The sequence below is a fragment of the Drosophila navojoa genome, chromosome X (genome assembly GCF_054131105.1).
Source record: "Drosophila navojoa isolate 15081-1374.11 chromosome X, UAZ_NAV_1.0, whole genome shotgun sequence".
Classification (NCBI taxonomy): Eukaryota; Metazoa; Arthropoda; class Insecta; order Diptera; family Drosophilidae; genus Drosophila; species Drosophila navojoa.
In genome coordinates this window covers 19,323,450-19,341,258 of record NC_142895.1, presented here as the reverse complement: position 1 = coordinate 19,341,258, position 17,809 = coordinate 19,323,450, and the positions used below count along the sequence as shown (strand labels likewise).

The 17,809-nt window shown below is 43.5% G+C and overlaps 1 protein-coding gene across 3 annotated transcripts in view; it reads left to right on the top strand.

Annotated features, from left to right (window-relative positions):
* Lim1 (LIM homeobox 1) overlaps nucleotides 1-16,757 on the top strand; it is a 63,132-nt gene extending 46,375 nt beyond the window's left edge. For all 3 annotated transcript variants that reach the window (XM_089263382.1, XM_089263383.1, XM_089263384.1), the window contains 4 exons: nucleotides 1,341-1,531; nucleotides 1,944-2,162; nucleotides 13,524-13,785; nucleotides 14,366-16,757. In XM_089263382.1, coding sequence (XP_089119508.1) covers nucleotides 1,341-1,531; nucleotides 1,944-2,162; nucleotides 13,524-13,785; nucleotides 14,366-14,736 — 1,043 coding nt within the window. In that variant the 3' untranslated portion in view covers nucleotides 14,737-16,757. The remainder of the gene's footprint in view (nucleotides 1-1,340; nucleotides 1,532-1,943; nucleotides 2,163-13,523; nucleotides 13,786-14,365) is intronic.
* Nucleotides 16,758-17,809: the final 1,052 nt, after the last annotated feature.

Here is a 17,809-nt window from a genome sequence, read left to right as displayed (position 1 = left end):
TTGCTTTGGCTCTGGCGATGCCACTGACTCTGGCTCTATGGCTCTGCACACCCTCCTCCCGCCATCTCGACGGAGTCGGTACTGCCTGGGTCTCCGGTTGCCAGCTGACTGTCTGACAGGTGGATGACTCGCCTGGGACGTTGAATTAAACAGCGGCTGCTGGCTGCAACTGAGGCTAATGACTTCGAGCCGGGCGCCAAATTCAAGGCATATTGCGCGACATGCAGCACAAATCAGAGCCAGATCCAAGTTTCGCCCGTCCGCCCGTCCGTCCGTGCGCCCTGCTACACCCTTATCGAGTCTGCTCGTGCTGGTGCTTGTGGGCCGCATCTGCTGCGGATTAGATTATGCATAATAAAGTGTAATTTATTTTTCGGCAAGTCTCAAATGCTGCCAACTGGCTGAGAGGCCAGCCCAGGGGAGGGCCACCAACCCACCGCAACCCTCAGTCAGGTGGATGCGCTGTCTGCAAACTGTCCCCAGGGGCGCAGGCACAGATTTGCTAAGAAGCAAAGAAAAGGGGGCTAGAGCAACGGGGGGAACTGCAGATCTGAGAAGACAATCGAATCGAGCCATTTGAGTGACACGTTTCAACGCTATGCCAATGGCCATGGACGACTCTGTGGCCTCGTGCGGCGCTTATCTAGAGCGTTGCAGGATGACGATGATGTGAACGCGAACGTGAATGTGAATGTGAATGGGAATGTGAATGTGAACGACGCGTGTCAGCATTTTATATGGCATACAGCTCAGCGATAAGAGTTACGTACAGACGGTCGGACGGACGGGCGTACCAGGCATACCAGAGTCTGGTTCCGTTTGGTAAAGGAGAGGGCCTTAATCAACTTATTTGGGCATCAACGGAGCGGCAAACACCAGAGCGCTAGAGCCACTGCATTTGACACGTGACTCCATGGAACGAGCTAGAACTAGAGCAGGAGAAGGAGCAAGAGCAGGAGCAGGAGCAGGAGCAGGAGCAGGAGCAGGAGTTGGATTTAAGGGTGGGGTACGCGACGGTGCGGTGTGGTCTCTGGGCTTGGGCTACTTAGTGCATGAAATGGCGACACGTGACCGAAACGAGCGTTCGGGGCGTCGTTTTTGGCTTAGCCCAGCACAAATATTATTTATTGCAATTGTATTTTAAGTGGCTCTCGGCCTGCATTGTACAACAATTTGTTGGAGAATTCGTTTCCAATTCGTTGTAGAGCTCCTTCCATTTGCATTCTACTACATATTCATAAATGTGTATACACATATATGTATATGTATATATACATATTTCATCAACAGATGTATAAAGAGGGTAAAGAGAAACTCATAATCTTTCATCTCTCGCACAGATTCATTAATGGGCTCGGCGAGCGAAGACGAAGACGACGATGATCCGCCACATTTGCGCGGACCGGCGCTGGGATTGGGCGTGCTTGGACCGAATGGGCCAGACTCAGCGGGTGGACCGTTGGGCACCTCGGATATATCAGTACAAAGCATGAGCACCGATAGTAAAAATACGCATGACGATTCCGATCAGGTAAGTTCGCTTGATAAACACCGAATGTGTGTGTGTGTGGGGAGCTAAGTGTAAACTAACTCTGTATGCGTGTGTGTGTGCCTGTGTGTGTGTGTGTGCTCAGTGGAGTAGAGTGTAGTGAAGTGGATTGGCTTGCATCATTAACAGGTTTCCGTTTCGATCCAATACATATGCATGTAGACAAAGTAATGAATGGAGTGGAGTGCCATGGAGTGGGAAAGCGGGCCGCACTTTGTAGACCCGACGTCAGCCCCTTTTGATTAATGATTGGCAAATGATTATGAGCAGCGCACCCCAGACCACATATCTATATAGACACTTATATACACTCCAAATATATATATATATATATATATATATATATAGAGAAATATGTTACTTATTTAACTATCATTTTCGTTGGTGCTCGCAGGGCTCCTTGGACGGTGATCCCGATGGACGCGGCGATTCTCAGGCGGAGAACAAAAGTCCCGACGATGCCAACGGCTCGAAGCGACGCGGACCCCGCACCACCATCAAGGCCAAACAGCTGGAGGTACTGAAAACGGCATTCAATCAGACACCGAAACCGACACGCCATATTAGGGAGCAACTGGCCAAGGAGACGGGACTGCCCATGCGCGTGATACAGGTGAGTTTTCCTTCCCCAACTGCGCGACCTAGTCCCAACTCAAACTAGATGGTTCGCACCGAACGGTACTGTCAGCTGCAGCATATCTATGTATTCGCTAGATCGAGAATCTAAAACAAAGAACCAATGGGAAGTCAACTCTACAGAGTTCTCTCTGCTCTAGAGGAGGGAATGTTGTAGTACTCGATGGGATATTGAATGGATCAATAAGATATCTTTAGTATATGCATCCGTTTTTGAGTTGAGATTCTAAGATTTTGCTTATGTGAGTAGAGGTAGTCGAAAAAGCTTTACCTCTCTTTAAAGTGAACTTTGTCTGCCGACTTACAAGAGATTCGACTTGAAATTTTGCGCTTTAACGATTCCGAATTTGTCTTCAGGTACGCTGGGCTGGGGCTCGGCCTGGCTGGCCCCCAGAATGATCAAAAAAGTAAGAAAGACAGAGACTTTGGTTTGACGTGGTTAGTTTAGCCGAGTTCCTGTCTGCGTTTCATCAGCATAAAAAACGCATAAATTAAGCGCGTTTCGAGTGGCAAATGTTTAAACTAAAGCAAAGTTGCGGCTCCCGAGCCAGTTATTGTTGTTGTTGTTGTTTTCAACATTTTTTTAAAAGCCAAATCATAAAAAATAGTCCGACGCGATATTTCAACGTCGTGGTTGCCGCCTTGCAACGCTTCATTGCACTGCTCTTTCGCTGTGGTTTTACGAACAACAACAACAACAACAAACAATGGAAAAAATGTCAGTAAAAACAACAAACCAAATACAATAAAAATAAAATTAATGCCGGCCCCACAAAAGCGTCTACAGCGTCTATAAGGCGGGGGCGCGCATAAAAACGGAAGTTCATTGCGCCGAACCAACTGCAAAAATACAAAAAAATATATATAAAAACTCACAAGAAAGAGCTCCAAAAGCAACTATACATATGTATATATCGTATCTCCGAATTTGTGTGAAATATTTGCTGAGAAGTTCTTCAGTCCCAAAAAGCTGCAGCGCAACGCCCACCGAAATAAAAGGGCTGTCCCAAAGGCATTAAATGAGTAGAGAGAGAGAGAGGGGGAGGAGGGTAGAGGTAAAAGGGCCACAGCGCAGAGCGAAAGGAGTGCAACGTTTAACAACTTGAACGAGCTTGTTGCTGCCTGCCTTGAGAAGCGCCGAGAACGGCGCTCGACGACCAACAGCCATGTAAAATGCAAATGTTAGCTAACATGCGATGCAATTGCTGCCAATTACGGCCCAGTTGGAGAGCCTGATTAGCCAGTCGCCTCAGCAGATGAGCCATTGTCAAGCGAGGGCTTAGCCCGAGTCGGCTTTATTAATTGCAAGCGAGCATGTTGAGATGTTGTAGCAGTTAGCAAAACGAAGGAATGAATGCGGCTGATGAATGTTGGCGTGTCTCGAGGCTAACAAAACGCCCAGCAGCATAAGCATCAATAAGGAGAGTGGATGCGGTGGGAATAGATTCTCCCAGAATATGATCACAGTTTGTAGAGCAAAGCATTGACAGCGGCTGCAGCTCGATGACAGGATATTATGGGCTTGCAATTGATATCCCTGAGCTGGCTGTCCGTCGGACGCGGAGTGACTCGCATCTGTTGAGCTGTCAGGGATATCCGCAGCATATGCCGGCCCACACTCAACACACAATGCACTGGGTGAACAACATCATTAGCGGCTGTGGCAGCGCATTGATATGCACCTTGTTCTCGATTTTCAACAGGTTTGACTTACAAATTTTCAATGCCGCGCCCCCACACACACACACACACGCACAGCTAGAGCTCTACACAGATGTTGAATGTGCTCAGCTCTCGTTGCGTTTCCCACAAGAAAAACGATGGAAAACGAAACATTTAACGGGGATTACGCATGCGCAACCGTTGTAGGGGCACAGACACTGGCGTAGGGGTAGGGGCAGGGGTCGAGAGACAGAGGTAGAGGCAAGGGCTGTGCCGCCTTTGATGTGTCATTGGTTACAGTTAAAGGATATTTAGGCGGCACAGATCGCGTCTTTTTTAGTTGAGTCTTTAAACGCGACAAGTGTGACACAATCAACACCTCTTTATGGGCAACAGTTGTTGCTGTTGTTGCTGTTGTAGTTGTTGCTGTTGCCCTCTTCAAATCTAAACGAAAGTGACAAATGCCAACAAGTTGAAGAGGAGACGACGCCTGCTGACGATGTCGCTGACGTTGACTTAATCGCCTTGCTTCGAGCAGCTTACAGAGACACACACACGCACACACACACACGCACACACACACACGCACACACACACACAGCTGTGTGCTGTCAACTTTTGCATCTTCATTAATGTTGCATTTGTTGTTTTTTTTTTTTATTTTTCAATTTTATTTAATTTTTATTTTGTTTTTCTCTCTTTTACTTTTTGCGCGGCCTTAAAAACTTTGCGAGTGACAAGCAGCTGACAGCTGAATCACATGTTGTTGCTGCTCGTCTGCTCGTCCGCTCGTCCGTTCGTCTGTTACTGCAATCAACAATATCCAATAACAAGTTGTCAGTCAGTCGACTGCAACTACCAGGAAAATGCATGCGGTGCGCCCAAAATGTGAGGCCATCTGCCCTCAGCGGCCGCAGCGCCGCTGCAGATGGACAGAGAGGGGGGAGGGCTAGAAATGTTTGATGTTCGTTTGGTAATTTGATCTGTGCCTGGTGGCATCAAAGAGTTGCCACAGTTGCCACAGAACGTGGAGCAATTTGTAGTCCGCTTTTGCCTCTGCCTCTGCCTCTGCCTCTGCTGCAACATCTAACGAAAATGTCAACGGCAAGCAGTCGAGCCGATGTAGCCGATTTCTGGGCCAGCAGTGCTCTCGGCTGTTGCCCAGCATGCGCCACATCTTATAATAAATTTTACAACAACAACAACAAGAAGCTACAACAGCATCAGACACAGACAGAAGCAGCGTGACACAAAAACTTGCTTAGAACTTTGCCGACAGCGCACAGCGGGACAGCCCTGACACGCCCCACGCACTTGACAGGGGGGGCGGCTGGCCGAGGGGTTGGCAGAGAAATTTTGCATAAATCTGAGGCGCTGCTGCGATTGGCAGGCATAACTCGTTGACATGACAGGTGAGCTGCTGAAGATGCCCAAAGGAAAGAGAGAGAGAGTGTGTGTGACATACATAGAGTGTGAGAGTGAGTGAGAGAGAGAGGCAAACTTAGCCACTGGCCAGTTGAATGGCCAGGCCAAGACAACCAGCAGCAGCCACAAAAGCCGCACCACACATAAATCATTGGCATGTTTTGAGCACTTTGAGCCAAATGCCTATCACAACATCATCAAAAAAGCAAAACAAAGCCAAATAAAAACGAAATCAAAACCGAAATCAAAACAATAATAATAATAGGCAAAAGTTTTTGATTTGATTTTATAGGCGCACAAAAATTTGTTGGCCAACTCCCGATGGCCCAAGTCAATTTGTATGTGGTCCGGCTCAAATGCTACTTGACTGTGGCCCGTCGAGCATTCGCAGCATTCGCTGGCTGCGTGTGACTTTCGCTGTTAACGACAAGTTGATGCCGATCAAGTCGGCCGATTGCGGCGCCATCAAAGTGCGACAATGGGCCTAGGCCTGGCCTGATGTGCCAAAGCCAGCCAAGGCCGAATGTCGACATTGGCTGCGCCTTGTTGGCGGCTTGAAATCTACATGAAACTCAAATCCAGCTTGAGCAATCATTGAGTTGATATCAAATTGAAAATAGAGCAAGGGTTGAGTAATTCGAAATGCCTATTGCAAATATAATAGTAGTGAAAATATCATATAATAATACAGTCGAGATCCGGTAAAAGAACGGATACGAATCTTTTGTCGATTTTTATCGATAGCAATTTTTGTTTAATATTATAATTTTTATCAAACAAATTATCGGGGCTCGACTATATTATAATAAATATTATCATTTTAAAAATTAATCAGATTAAAGACTTCGATTTGCACCTCTCCAGCTTCAGCTCAGTCATCAAGCTTTGCCTTAATGTAGCATATTTTACACAACTCTCGAATTATTTATCCAAAATTTGCTTTACTTGAAACTCTTAAGAAATAAATAATTGAATTTTTATACTTTTGAAAATTATTGAATTTAATTTTTTTAAAAAGGCTTCGAAGACAGTTTTTATACAATTTTTCTGAGCATTTCGATCGAGGATTAGTGTTAGCTATAACTGAATTTTTTCATGAATATTTTCTGCACCTATAGCTTGCTATTTGTATAGGATTCAAATCAGGTCTAATTTAATGTTAATTTAATATTATGTATATGATTATTCTATACATTCTTCATTTATTATATTCTGTCTATTTTTAATTTTTGTCTAATGCTCAATATTTTTATTTAGTATTCAAATTAGCTGTAATTTAATTTCTTTAAATATTATGTGCATAATTATTTTATTCTGTCAATTTTTGTTTTATATAAAGAAAGTTTTGTTCAATAATCTATCGGCTGATAATCTATCGGAGCACTCATTCAATCAGCTCTCAGCCCTGCCGCAATATTCAATTTGAAAAGCTTGTTCACACTCGATTTGTCAACAATAAAAAGTAAATAAATGAAATGCCCAGATCTTCAATCAGTTAAAATAAAATCAGAAAATCAAAGCGAACCGTGGACACGGCCTCAACTTCCGGCACGGCGATCCAAGCTGTCACGACTCGAGCTTGACTATCGCAACGTGCAACCTGTTGCAGCCAGAGATACCAGAGCACTTGGCCCAAATGGATCAGCCATTAGGCCACGGCTCGTGTGGCTGCCCCTTCGATGCTTCGTCTTGTGGGTCTCTGTCGGTCTTTGGAATCGTTCGGCTTTTGTTTTAATGCGTGTGCTAAATTTACGCCAACGTCGAGCAAACTAAGCTTTGAAAAATTATAAACAAATAAAGCGGACAGGGGGGGCGGGGGGAGCAGGGAGGTGCGCGGTAGTGCGGCGGGTCAGCGGGAGGCAAATCATACGGATGACCGCTCGAGCTGGAGCCCCGCTTAATGTGGCGTGCGTTCGTTCGACTGGCGCCACTCGGCGACGATCTGTGCGCAGATACAGCTAGACGCCAGCGGCGGATGTGGGGGAGACGCTGTGGCGCTGCGGCGCTGTCGCCGCGAGGCATTTGTCAAGTGTCGCCCAGACGAGCCGCTCGCAGAGGCGTTTATTTGTCAACATTCGAATCTCGAGCGCGTTTCGAGTTGATTTACATTTGGTTTTATCGCAGCGACGATTTATAATAATTTTTTTATTCGACTATGGGTTAAGTTTTATTTTTTTTCGGATTTTTATTGCTGTCGGTTTCTTTTTTTTTTTTTTTTTTTTGTCGATTTGCATTTTGGGCCACGGAAGTTGACAAATTTTTGTTGTTCTCCCGCCCTCACTTTAACTGAGCCCCTCCCTCTCCCTCTCCCCCTCCCGCTCACTCTCTGTTTCTTTGAAAGTGGCGTTAAAATTGTGCTTCACTAATTAGTCGAAGATTCGGTGAACGACGCGTTTATTAATTGAGCGGAAATTGTTTGATTGCATTTCACGTTTTATGGACAACCAAATAAAAAATGTATGAAAATTAAAAATAAAAACCTAAAACAGAAATAACTAACTCTAATGAAACAAAAAGAGTCTTGAAACTGTTGATCGTGGCTAATTATGTTATCTGCGAGCGGCGACCGCAAGAGCCGGGCTTTTGGCCATTTGAAAGCAACAATTAGACTCGTTGCGGCCAAAACAAATAACAACAGCAACAAACCCCATTGAAAAGAGCCACAAAAGCGGCTAATTTAACGCATTTACCCATGGAACAAGATGTGAAGAGCTCGCCGCTCGCATGCCACAGCGACTGGAGGTCAAACACTGAAAATGGAGTTGGCCAAACTTGCAATTGGAGTTGGAGGCTGTGACCGGGTCTTAGGCGGCGCCTGGGCCAGCCATGACTTGGCATGAATTGCTCAATATATACGGAGCTGAGCTCATGAAAATAGTAGTGTATATGTTGTATGTATATATGTAGAGAGGTTGAGGGAGGGCCGAGCTGGGCGAATCCGAAAATTATAATTTCAACAACTCATCAGCTGGCTATTAATTCTCTTGCGACCAGGCGCCACAAATAAAGAGACAGCAAGAGAGCGAGCGAGAGAGAGAGAGAGAGAGAGGGAGAGTGAGGGAGAAACTGAAACTCACATTGAAATCGAAACCAACAGTTGAGAGCATTTCATCTAGGGGTTAAGCGAGAATCGCCTTGTCACGCAGCCCGAGGAGCCGCTCAGCAGCTACCTCGACTACCTTGCGGCTGACTGATGAGCGGCAGCAACACCTACTAAACTATGGGAAAAACAACAGCTACCAATGGCCAGCCGCAGCAGCCAAAGTTAATTATCTGTTAACTCTAACTCGAAGCCAATTCACGCCTGTCTCTGCAAGTCTATAGATAGCCCGACATATATCTCTATGTACAGCAGCTGTGGCCGGTAGTCGGTAGTCGATAGTTTCTGTTTTAGCTGGTAGTCCGTGTACTGCCGCAATGGGGGCGTGACAGGCGCTACGAGAAGTGCCCAGTCATGGCCTCTCAGCAGGTTCCAGCCAGGCCAACAATAGCCCGAAAAAATCAGCTAATGAAACGCAAGTGCACGCAGTTGTACAGAGGAACGTATCATTAACAGAGACAGGGTGAGAGGGGGAGGGGCGAGAGGTCAGAGGAAATGTAGAGCATTTGCAGTAATGCCGAAGAGAAATGGGATTTAGCTCATAGTTCATAGTTGAGGTGAGCTATTGGCGATAATCCGATCTCAGACATACCAATACAGCTGCAGCTGCTCAGAGCCAGCGGCAACAAGGGGTTAACGCTGATGAGCATCTTAATCTAAATGCTCGAATGGTCGATTGGTCGATTGGTCGATGGCTCGTATGCCGACTGCCGCATGCTCGTATATCGCATTGGAAATGGAGCCGCTGCCAAATCATGTCAATCAGCGCGCGAATACGTGACACACATTTGCAGCATGCCGCATGCCCCCAACTGCGGCAGGCGGGCACCGAAATCGAAGCCCAGCGCCCAAGCGGGTCACAATGAAGCAACTTTGACTTTTGGCTGAGCGCTGGCACAAATTATATGTTAAGCTCTTTAATGGGGCCACGGAGCGGGGTTGGCCCGGCCGCAAACGGCGGCCGATGCGGGGCGATTGGGGCGAACCCGAGCCCCACCCGCGCCGAGGAGCTGCCGTTTAACATAATTTGCTATAATTTTCAACACAACGCCGAGCCGAGGAGCTGCCAAGTGGCAGCCGCCAGCCAACAACGGGGCCACCTTATCCACATGCCCTCCAAGCTTGCCATCGGCCCAGCTCCGTCCCCCCGCTCGCTCCCTCTCGGCCCATCGTCTGCCCTCCAGTTGGTCCGTTCGAGCGAGTCAAAAGCGCAATAATCATTTTGTTATGTTTCGCTTAGCGAGGGGGGGGGGGGGGGGGGGGGTGCGGGCTGAGAGCCTGATTGCTACCACGGCCATTATGTTACGTTGTTTGCCCTTTTATGTCAGGGCCTAACCTATAATTTAACTAAATGTTCAAATGTTCTGCGAGCTGTGCCGCCCCGTCGCACCCGGCCACAGCCGAGCTGGCCGCCGCCTGCGCCTCAAACAACAAATTTGTTGAAAGCTACACGAAATTGAAAACAAATTTCTCATCTCTTGTTGCGCCTCGTTCCCGGCTGTCCAACAGTCCAACAGACCGACTTCCCAACTTCCCCAATTGCCGCTCTCAAGTGCGGAAATAAAATATTATAAGCGCTGTCCAAATTACCGCAAAACAGCCAACAATTTGGCCGGCAGCGCATTATATCATATTATATCATAACATATCGGAGCACAGCACAGCCCAGAGAGCTCTTGTGAGGCGCAAATCGAACGTCAGGATCAGATAGATAGCCAGCATCAAAATTAAAAATCGATCAGTCACAGACAGACGAAATAAAGAGCGCAATTTGCTAAAGGGTTCTTAAGCGAAATTTTAAAAACACATAAGTGTATAATGTATAGGAAATAAATGATGGAATATGCTGAAAATGGAATATTCTTTAGTGGATCTTGAGATATTGCGAGTTGCTAAAGCAGAGCTTGGAGAGACATCAGCAGTAGGCTGGAGATATATCCATGTCTTTAATCTATATGTAAGGCAGTTAGCGGAGAACTATTCATATATTGTGAGGCATTACTCTTAAGAGCATTTTATATTGAGGTGGTAAAGAGAGCAGGTTCCTAAATACGGGCAGACGCACGGAGGTACAGAGAGACGAACAAACAAACGGATGGACAGACACATAGACGGACGAACGGAGGGTCCGACTGAGGGATAAACGAACTGCCAGACGAACAGAAGGCTGGACGGACTGACAGACGAGCGTAGCTAGATTTACTTGGCTGTTGATCCCTATCTTCCACTCTATATGTACATATATAGCCTCTATAGAATACTGTACTGGATATGCCACGCCTCCTTTCATCAATTACGCACAAATGCATAAGCCACGCCCATTTTCAATGGCTTCGGAGTATAACGAGTTACATCCATTCCCAAAGCCATGCAACTTGAATAGAGTATAAACATATTTCTGGTCCTAGCCATAGCGCGGCCGCACTCCATTGAGTGCCCCGCCCCGCCCCGCCCACTGCGCCCACCATTTTCCACTCTAAACGCCCACACCCAATTGCCATTATTCTCTTTCTTTTTTTCGCCTTTCTTTGCCATTTGTTGCTGTTTTTCTTTGTCGAGCAGCAAAACAATAGCGAAATAAAAGTGGGAGAAAAAAAAACAGAGAATACTAAAGCTTCAGCTGAATTGCAAAAAAAAAAGGGAAGAATGGAAACATTGCGGTAAAAACAAATACCAAATAACAAACTATTGTAAATGCATATTTTAGAAAAGAGTTGTTGCCTCTGTTTTCCCTCCCCAGCCCCTAGCCCTGCCCCCGTTCGCTGCCCATTTGCTAGTTTGTATTTCGCTCAATTTTGTTTTCCTTTATTTGCATTGTTGTTGCGCATATGAAAATGAAAAATTGTGTGACCGCAGGGACCAGAAGGGGCGAATGGCAAAAATAAAGCAAACAAACACACACGCACTCATGTATGTACATATGTGTGTGTGAGTGCGTCGTACCTTGCCTTGGGCAATGGCCAATGCGGGTGCAGGGTCTGCATCTATGCGGTTTTATTTATTATCTTGCGGTTTCCAAGTAATTGAAATGTGACGTCTAGTAAACACAAACAAAAAACTGTAATGGAACTAGTTCTGGTTCATTAAGGGCAATGGAGCCATTTCCTGTTAGTGCTGAGCAAAAGAACTCATCAGATGTTAGCAGGGATCTGTAGATGGGGAAGTGAACTAGTTCAAGTTCATCATGTGCTCAGTGCAGTTTTACAATCTATATATATGTATATGTAGGTGCGCTAGTTCCAAAGTGTTTGGCAAAAGAACTCTTCATATATAAGAATGGATTAATGGTTAGTGAAATGAACTAGTTTCAGTTCATCATCTGCTCAGTGCATACATTTTGAAACTTATATTTCTACATATATTACATAATTTATAATTGAACTAGTTCCAGCTCAACAGCATAAATGGAACCAGTTCTTGTTAGTGTTTAGCAAAAGAGCTCATCAAACTTTAGCAAGGATCTGTGGTTAGTGAAGTGAACTAGGTGAAGTTCATAATATGATTTATGTGAATTGCATTTATTACGTTGAAAGTCAATTGAACTAGTTGCAGCTCATCAGCATAAAAGGAAGCAGCTCTCATAAGTGTTTACACACCTTATGTCATCAGTGCAGTAACTGAACCAGGTCAAGTTTCATCCGCAAACTGAACCAGTTGCGGCTCATTAATATCCAACTGAACTAGTTCCAGTTCATTACGAGCTCTTGCCTGCTCTGCCCTGCCTGCCAGTGGCTAATGCCCAGAGTCCAAGTCAAAGTCAAAGCCGAATTCCGATTCAGATTCGGGCTCAGCGCTGCTGTCAGGAGAGTCACACGCTTGACCAACTGCTCGACACGGACTCGGACTTAATGTCAAACGCTGATCTGAGCTGGAGCTGGAGCTGGAGGCTGTGGCCAGGCTGGGTGTCAGGCCAAGCACAGCGTGTTACTTCCTTTTGTGTGCATCCTGTGCGCCGACAGCCGCACTCAATGCTCAAATTGGAGTTCTCACAGGCCGAAAGGCTTTTCTAGTGAAATGTGTGCTCGTTGTGCCACAAAATGTCAGTTTCTAGACTGAAGTGTGGGGAGTGGGGAGTGGAGAGAGGAGCGTGGAGTGTGTGTGGGGCAGTGGCTGGGACAGAGCACCCCAGCTCATATGCATGTCTATGCTGTGGCTGTGGCTGAGACTGAGGCTGGCGTAGGTTTCGGCCGAGTTGAGTTCATAAAAATGCTCAGAAATTCAAATGAACTGCAGACGACGGCGACGGCGACGGCGACGACGACGTCGGCGCTCATCATTAAAATTCACGCTTAAATTGCCTCTTAGAACGGGAACGGGAACAACAGCTGCTGATGATGCTGCTGCATGGCCATAGCCCAGGCCCCCAGACGCTGAATCCGCAGAATCTAAGCCAAATTCATTGGAAACTATTTGCCAAAAATATATAAAGAAAGACAGACAGAGAGACAGACAGACGGACGTAAAGGACACACAGAATACGGCAAACTGCAAAAAGGAAGAAAAACACAAAAACCAAACACATAAATCAAATCATTTCATTGAGAAAACTTTGCCATAGCCAAAATGCAAAGAGAACAGCACAGAAATCAGTTCAAGTCCAAGTTGAAAACAGTTTCGTTGACCGCCAGCAAAAGATCATTAAAAACGCGTCCAAGATATGAATATTAAAATGCCAAAAACTAAAAATAAAAAAAAAAATAAATAAAAAATAAACGAAAACAACACAAAATATTAAAAACGATGAGCCCAAAACCAAAAAACCAAAAACCAAAAAAAAAAAAAGGAAGACAAAGCGCGGCCCGGGCAAAAAGCGAAATGCGAAAAGGTGCCACTAAAAATTTTGAAATATGTTTTTATTTTATTACTGGGCATGCTGTGCACGGTGCTTCTGGAGCACCCGAAACGATGCAGAACCTCGTAAAATGGCCCGATCCGCTGTACAGAGCGGAGCTGGGACCGGGGCTAGGGCTAATTTTGCAACGGCCGCCCGGTGTGGCTGGCGGTAGCATCAATGCAACAACAACACACAGCTGGGGAGGGGGGCGACTGACTGACTGACACACTGGCCATACCAAAATCAACATACAACATACATATAACATCCAACATATAACATATAACATTGCTCACTCTCCGCTCATCTATCCGCAGGTCTGGTTCCAGAACAAGCGATCCAAGGAGCGTCGCATGAAGCAAATCACCAGCATGGGCCGTCCGCCGTTCTTTGGCGGCGCGCGCAAGATGCGCGGCTTTCCCATGAATCTCTCGCCGGGCGGGCTAGACGATGGACCCGGCTTTCCCTACTTTGCTGCAGACGCTAAATTCGAGTTCGGCTACGGCGGGCCCTTCCATCCGCACGATGGCCCATTCTTTCCCGGCCATCCCGGCGGACCGATGCCCTTCAATGCGCCAGGTAATATAGCCATAACATGATATATTACCACTAATACAATACTATCTACAATATTATCCAACGACTGCAGAAGTTGGTCTTGAAAGGGCATTAAATTTGAGCTTATCTTTAGAGGAATACGAAACTGAAGTCGTATAAATTAGGAATTGCATTTTAATGAATGTTTCATTCTTTAGATAAACTAAATTAAGTTCAAATCGTTTTCCATTAGACTTAGTTTTCTTTATCAATAGCATAGCTAACCTCTTTTTTTTTGCCAATTTTTAATTACAAACGAAATTCAATTATTTGAAGAGACTAGCAAAAATTCACCATAATAATGATTATAATAATATATTATAATTATCTCTCATAAAATCAGCAAATATTTAAAATCTTAGAATATACAATATACTCAGAATTTACTTCTTATGTTCCCCTTTTTAAATTTTTTAGTACCTTCAATCCCTATAATAAAGTAGTTCTCTTTACTAAGAATCAAACATATATAACAATTAAACAATTAACAGTCCAAAAATGCTCAAATATCTAACTCTCTCTCTCTCTGTCTCTTTCTCGTTCTCTCTGGGAAATCCAACAGGTGGACCAATGGATCACAGTGGTCCCATACCGATGGTGAACGAATTTGGCCTGACGCCCGAGTCAACATTTCTGAGTCAGGCGGGCGCACCGCCAATGCAGCTGCAGACGGCTGTGGGGCCGCCGCCGCCGCCACCGCCAAATGCCGCCGAGCACTTGCTGCAACAGGCGGCCGCGCAGCAGCAGCAGCAACAGCAGCAGCAGCAGCAACAACAGCAGCAGCAGCAGCAGGCGGCCCAGAATGCGCAACAAGCAAGCCAAACGCAACAGCAGCAACAACAAAATGGCCCGCGCACCGCATCTCCAGAGTTCATGAGCTCGGCGAACTTCAGCGAACCGCAGAATATGCAAAATGAAGGGCTTGTTTGGTAATATACAAAACAGTTGGCAACGCGCCTGCTGTTTCTCAAGACCTACACGCAGCGGCAGCAGCAGCACCACCAACAACAACAACAATACGACGAGGAGTAGCAGCTAGAGCCAGAACAACAGCAACAACAACAACAGTAATAGCAGCAGCAGCAGCAGCAGCAATGACAAAGCTTCGTCGCGTCGTCGTCGTCGTCGTCGCGTCGTCGTTGTCGTCGTCGTCGTCTCTGCCGCCGCCCACTGCGCGTACACTATTGCCATCTCGCTTCGCCACACTGGCGACTCGTAAGCAGCACGCGTCGTGTTCGAGCGAGAGGGCTGTTGCATTGTGCGCTCGCTCTCTCGCAATTCAAATGAGGAGAAGTCTCGTCGTCGTTGGCTGGCCCTGCCCCGCACCCCCGCCGCAACGCCTAGCCCATAAACCAAAATGCGCTGCCTTTGGCCAAAAACAGCTGCTCAGCTTTGGTTTCGTTGTTTTTATTATTATTCTGTTTATTGTTTTAGTCTTCTTTTTTTTTACGACTGCGCCAAAATATTTGTAAATTATTTTTAAAAATTCATAGCGAAAACAAAGCAAAAACAAAACAAAACAAAAATCTCTAAATGTACATTGAATGGGCGCTGCACATAAAGCTATATATATATATATCTATGAATATTTATATATATACATATATAAATGTTTTTTTTTTATTAATCTAACTAATGCAAGGAAAGAAAAAGAAAAAGCTAAAAATGTAAAACTAAAAGAGTAAAACACATTACTAAACGTCTTGTCTGTAATAAACTATTTATGTGTATGTGTGTAAAAATAAAAATATAAAACATTAAAAACAAAATCACAAATACGTAGCCTAAAAATCGTGTTAGCCAGCAAAGAGATAAAATTTAAAAAAAAAAAAAAAATACAATGGAAAAAAGCGCTAAACATAATATGATTTTTTTTTTTTTTTTTTTTTTTTTTGTATATTAGCACATTTTTATAATTAAATACAAATTTGTTTGTCTAAAATTTTTTTTTTTTTACTTTTTTTTATTATATGAAAAGATATATAAATATACATATTTTATAATCGTTGTCTAACAACATAAACGTAACTAGGCATGTACTTGTGTAGTTTTCTAGCCACTAAGTTCATATATATATATATATACATATATATTTCGATATATACATATATGTGTGTATACAAAAAAAAAAAAGCGCGGAATATATAAAAAGTATATATATAATATAAAAAAGGATAAAAGGCGTATGCATATATATATATTGTATGTAAAGCTATATAAAACAGCACACATAGTAAACTATTTTTTTTTTTTTTTTTGTGGTCCTAGCTTTTAAGCAACATAATTTATTATAAACAAATCTATGAATGATAAATAAAGCAAAAATATATTTAAAAAAAACACACACACAATATTTGAAAATGCTAATTAAATGTAATATCAAAATGTAAAACTAGCAAAAAATATATATAAAATATTATATATATTAAAAGGAAAATAAAACAAAATTGAAAGAAAAAAAACAAAAACAGAAATGCAAAATCTAAGGAGAAGTCGAAAGCAGATGCAAGAACAGCTATAAAACAAATATAAATTTCTATATATCTCTAAAAAAAAAAAATTATATATATATAGAAAACATAAAATGAAACCAGCTAACGATATGAGTTTTCAATTGATATTATTATGGATTGGCCCCGGGAACTGAAGCTGGACCTGGGCCGCATCGCCCTATTACACTTATTATTGATATAATTATTATTATTATTATCATTATTATTATTATTATTATTATTATTGTAAAAAGTATTTAGTGTTAGCTTAATGCGTAAGTTTATTAATTGATGCAAACACAACAACAACAGCAACTATAACAAGAGCAACAACAACCACTAGAAGAAGCCTAAGGACATCCGTACATTTATCATGGAGAATCTTTTAGATGATTGTTGGAGAAGCCAAGCAAATCAATAATAAACAAACAAAAAGAAAAAACAAACAAAAACAAAACAAAATTGTTAACAAAACAAAAGGTAAAAGCAGAAAAGCTACAACAAACGATGAAAAGAAACCCTTGATGAAAGAAAGGGAAAGATATGGAAATAAAAAATTATGTAAAAATATTTGCCGTCTTTTATGAAACTGAAAAAACAAAAATCAAAATATATTTTTATTCATTGCAGATGCTCTAGAGTCTCTATTTACAGATCTTCAAATTACTTAGCTCTATTTTATTTCATATTTTATCTAAAAAAGTATCTGTAGCTAAAAGAAACTTTCTGTTTATCATATGAGAGACTAATAGCTCTCATATGTTTCAGAATCTTTTAAATATGATTTTAATTACAATTCTGTTTCATTAGGTCAATGTTACGCTTGTATTTCATATCAAATACAATTTCAGTTTGTTTATAGGAGCAATGAGCAAAGTCTGATGATTGCCTTTTACTAGCTCTTGGATGCCATTTTATCATTAATTCATTCATTCATTCATTGATATTATTTCTCTGCGAGTTAAGTCTGAAATACTTTTGCCTAATCTATATCATTTCATCAAATACTTTTGTCGCTCTTAATTGATACATAGCTCTGTTTGCGTTTCCTAGTTCTCAGCTACTTTTGTATCTTTCAAAAAACACTTTCGTGTATTCGTATCTTAAAGATACATTCCATTTGATTTCACATTTGGGCTGGCAATAACACAAGCAGCAGCAATTAGGAAGTGTGCACATTACATCTTAAATCGTTACCTTAAACATAAACACACTCACACTCACACACACATACATATATATAGATAGATAGGCATGCACAGCCATAACAACAATAGGCGTCTCGCAACACACACCGACACATGGGAAAGTTAATATGCGTGGCTAATATCGGGGCAACATTATTAATGTTGTGGACATGCACATGCGTGTCTGTTGTTTGCCAGCAGAGCCCCAGCTCCAGCCTCGAATGGGAACCTTAAGCGGCTCCACACTGGAAATGCTCGTGTGCGTGGACTGCAGCTGGTGGAGCAGGGCGGGGTGCCGCGGGGAGCGGACAAGGGGTTGAACACAGC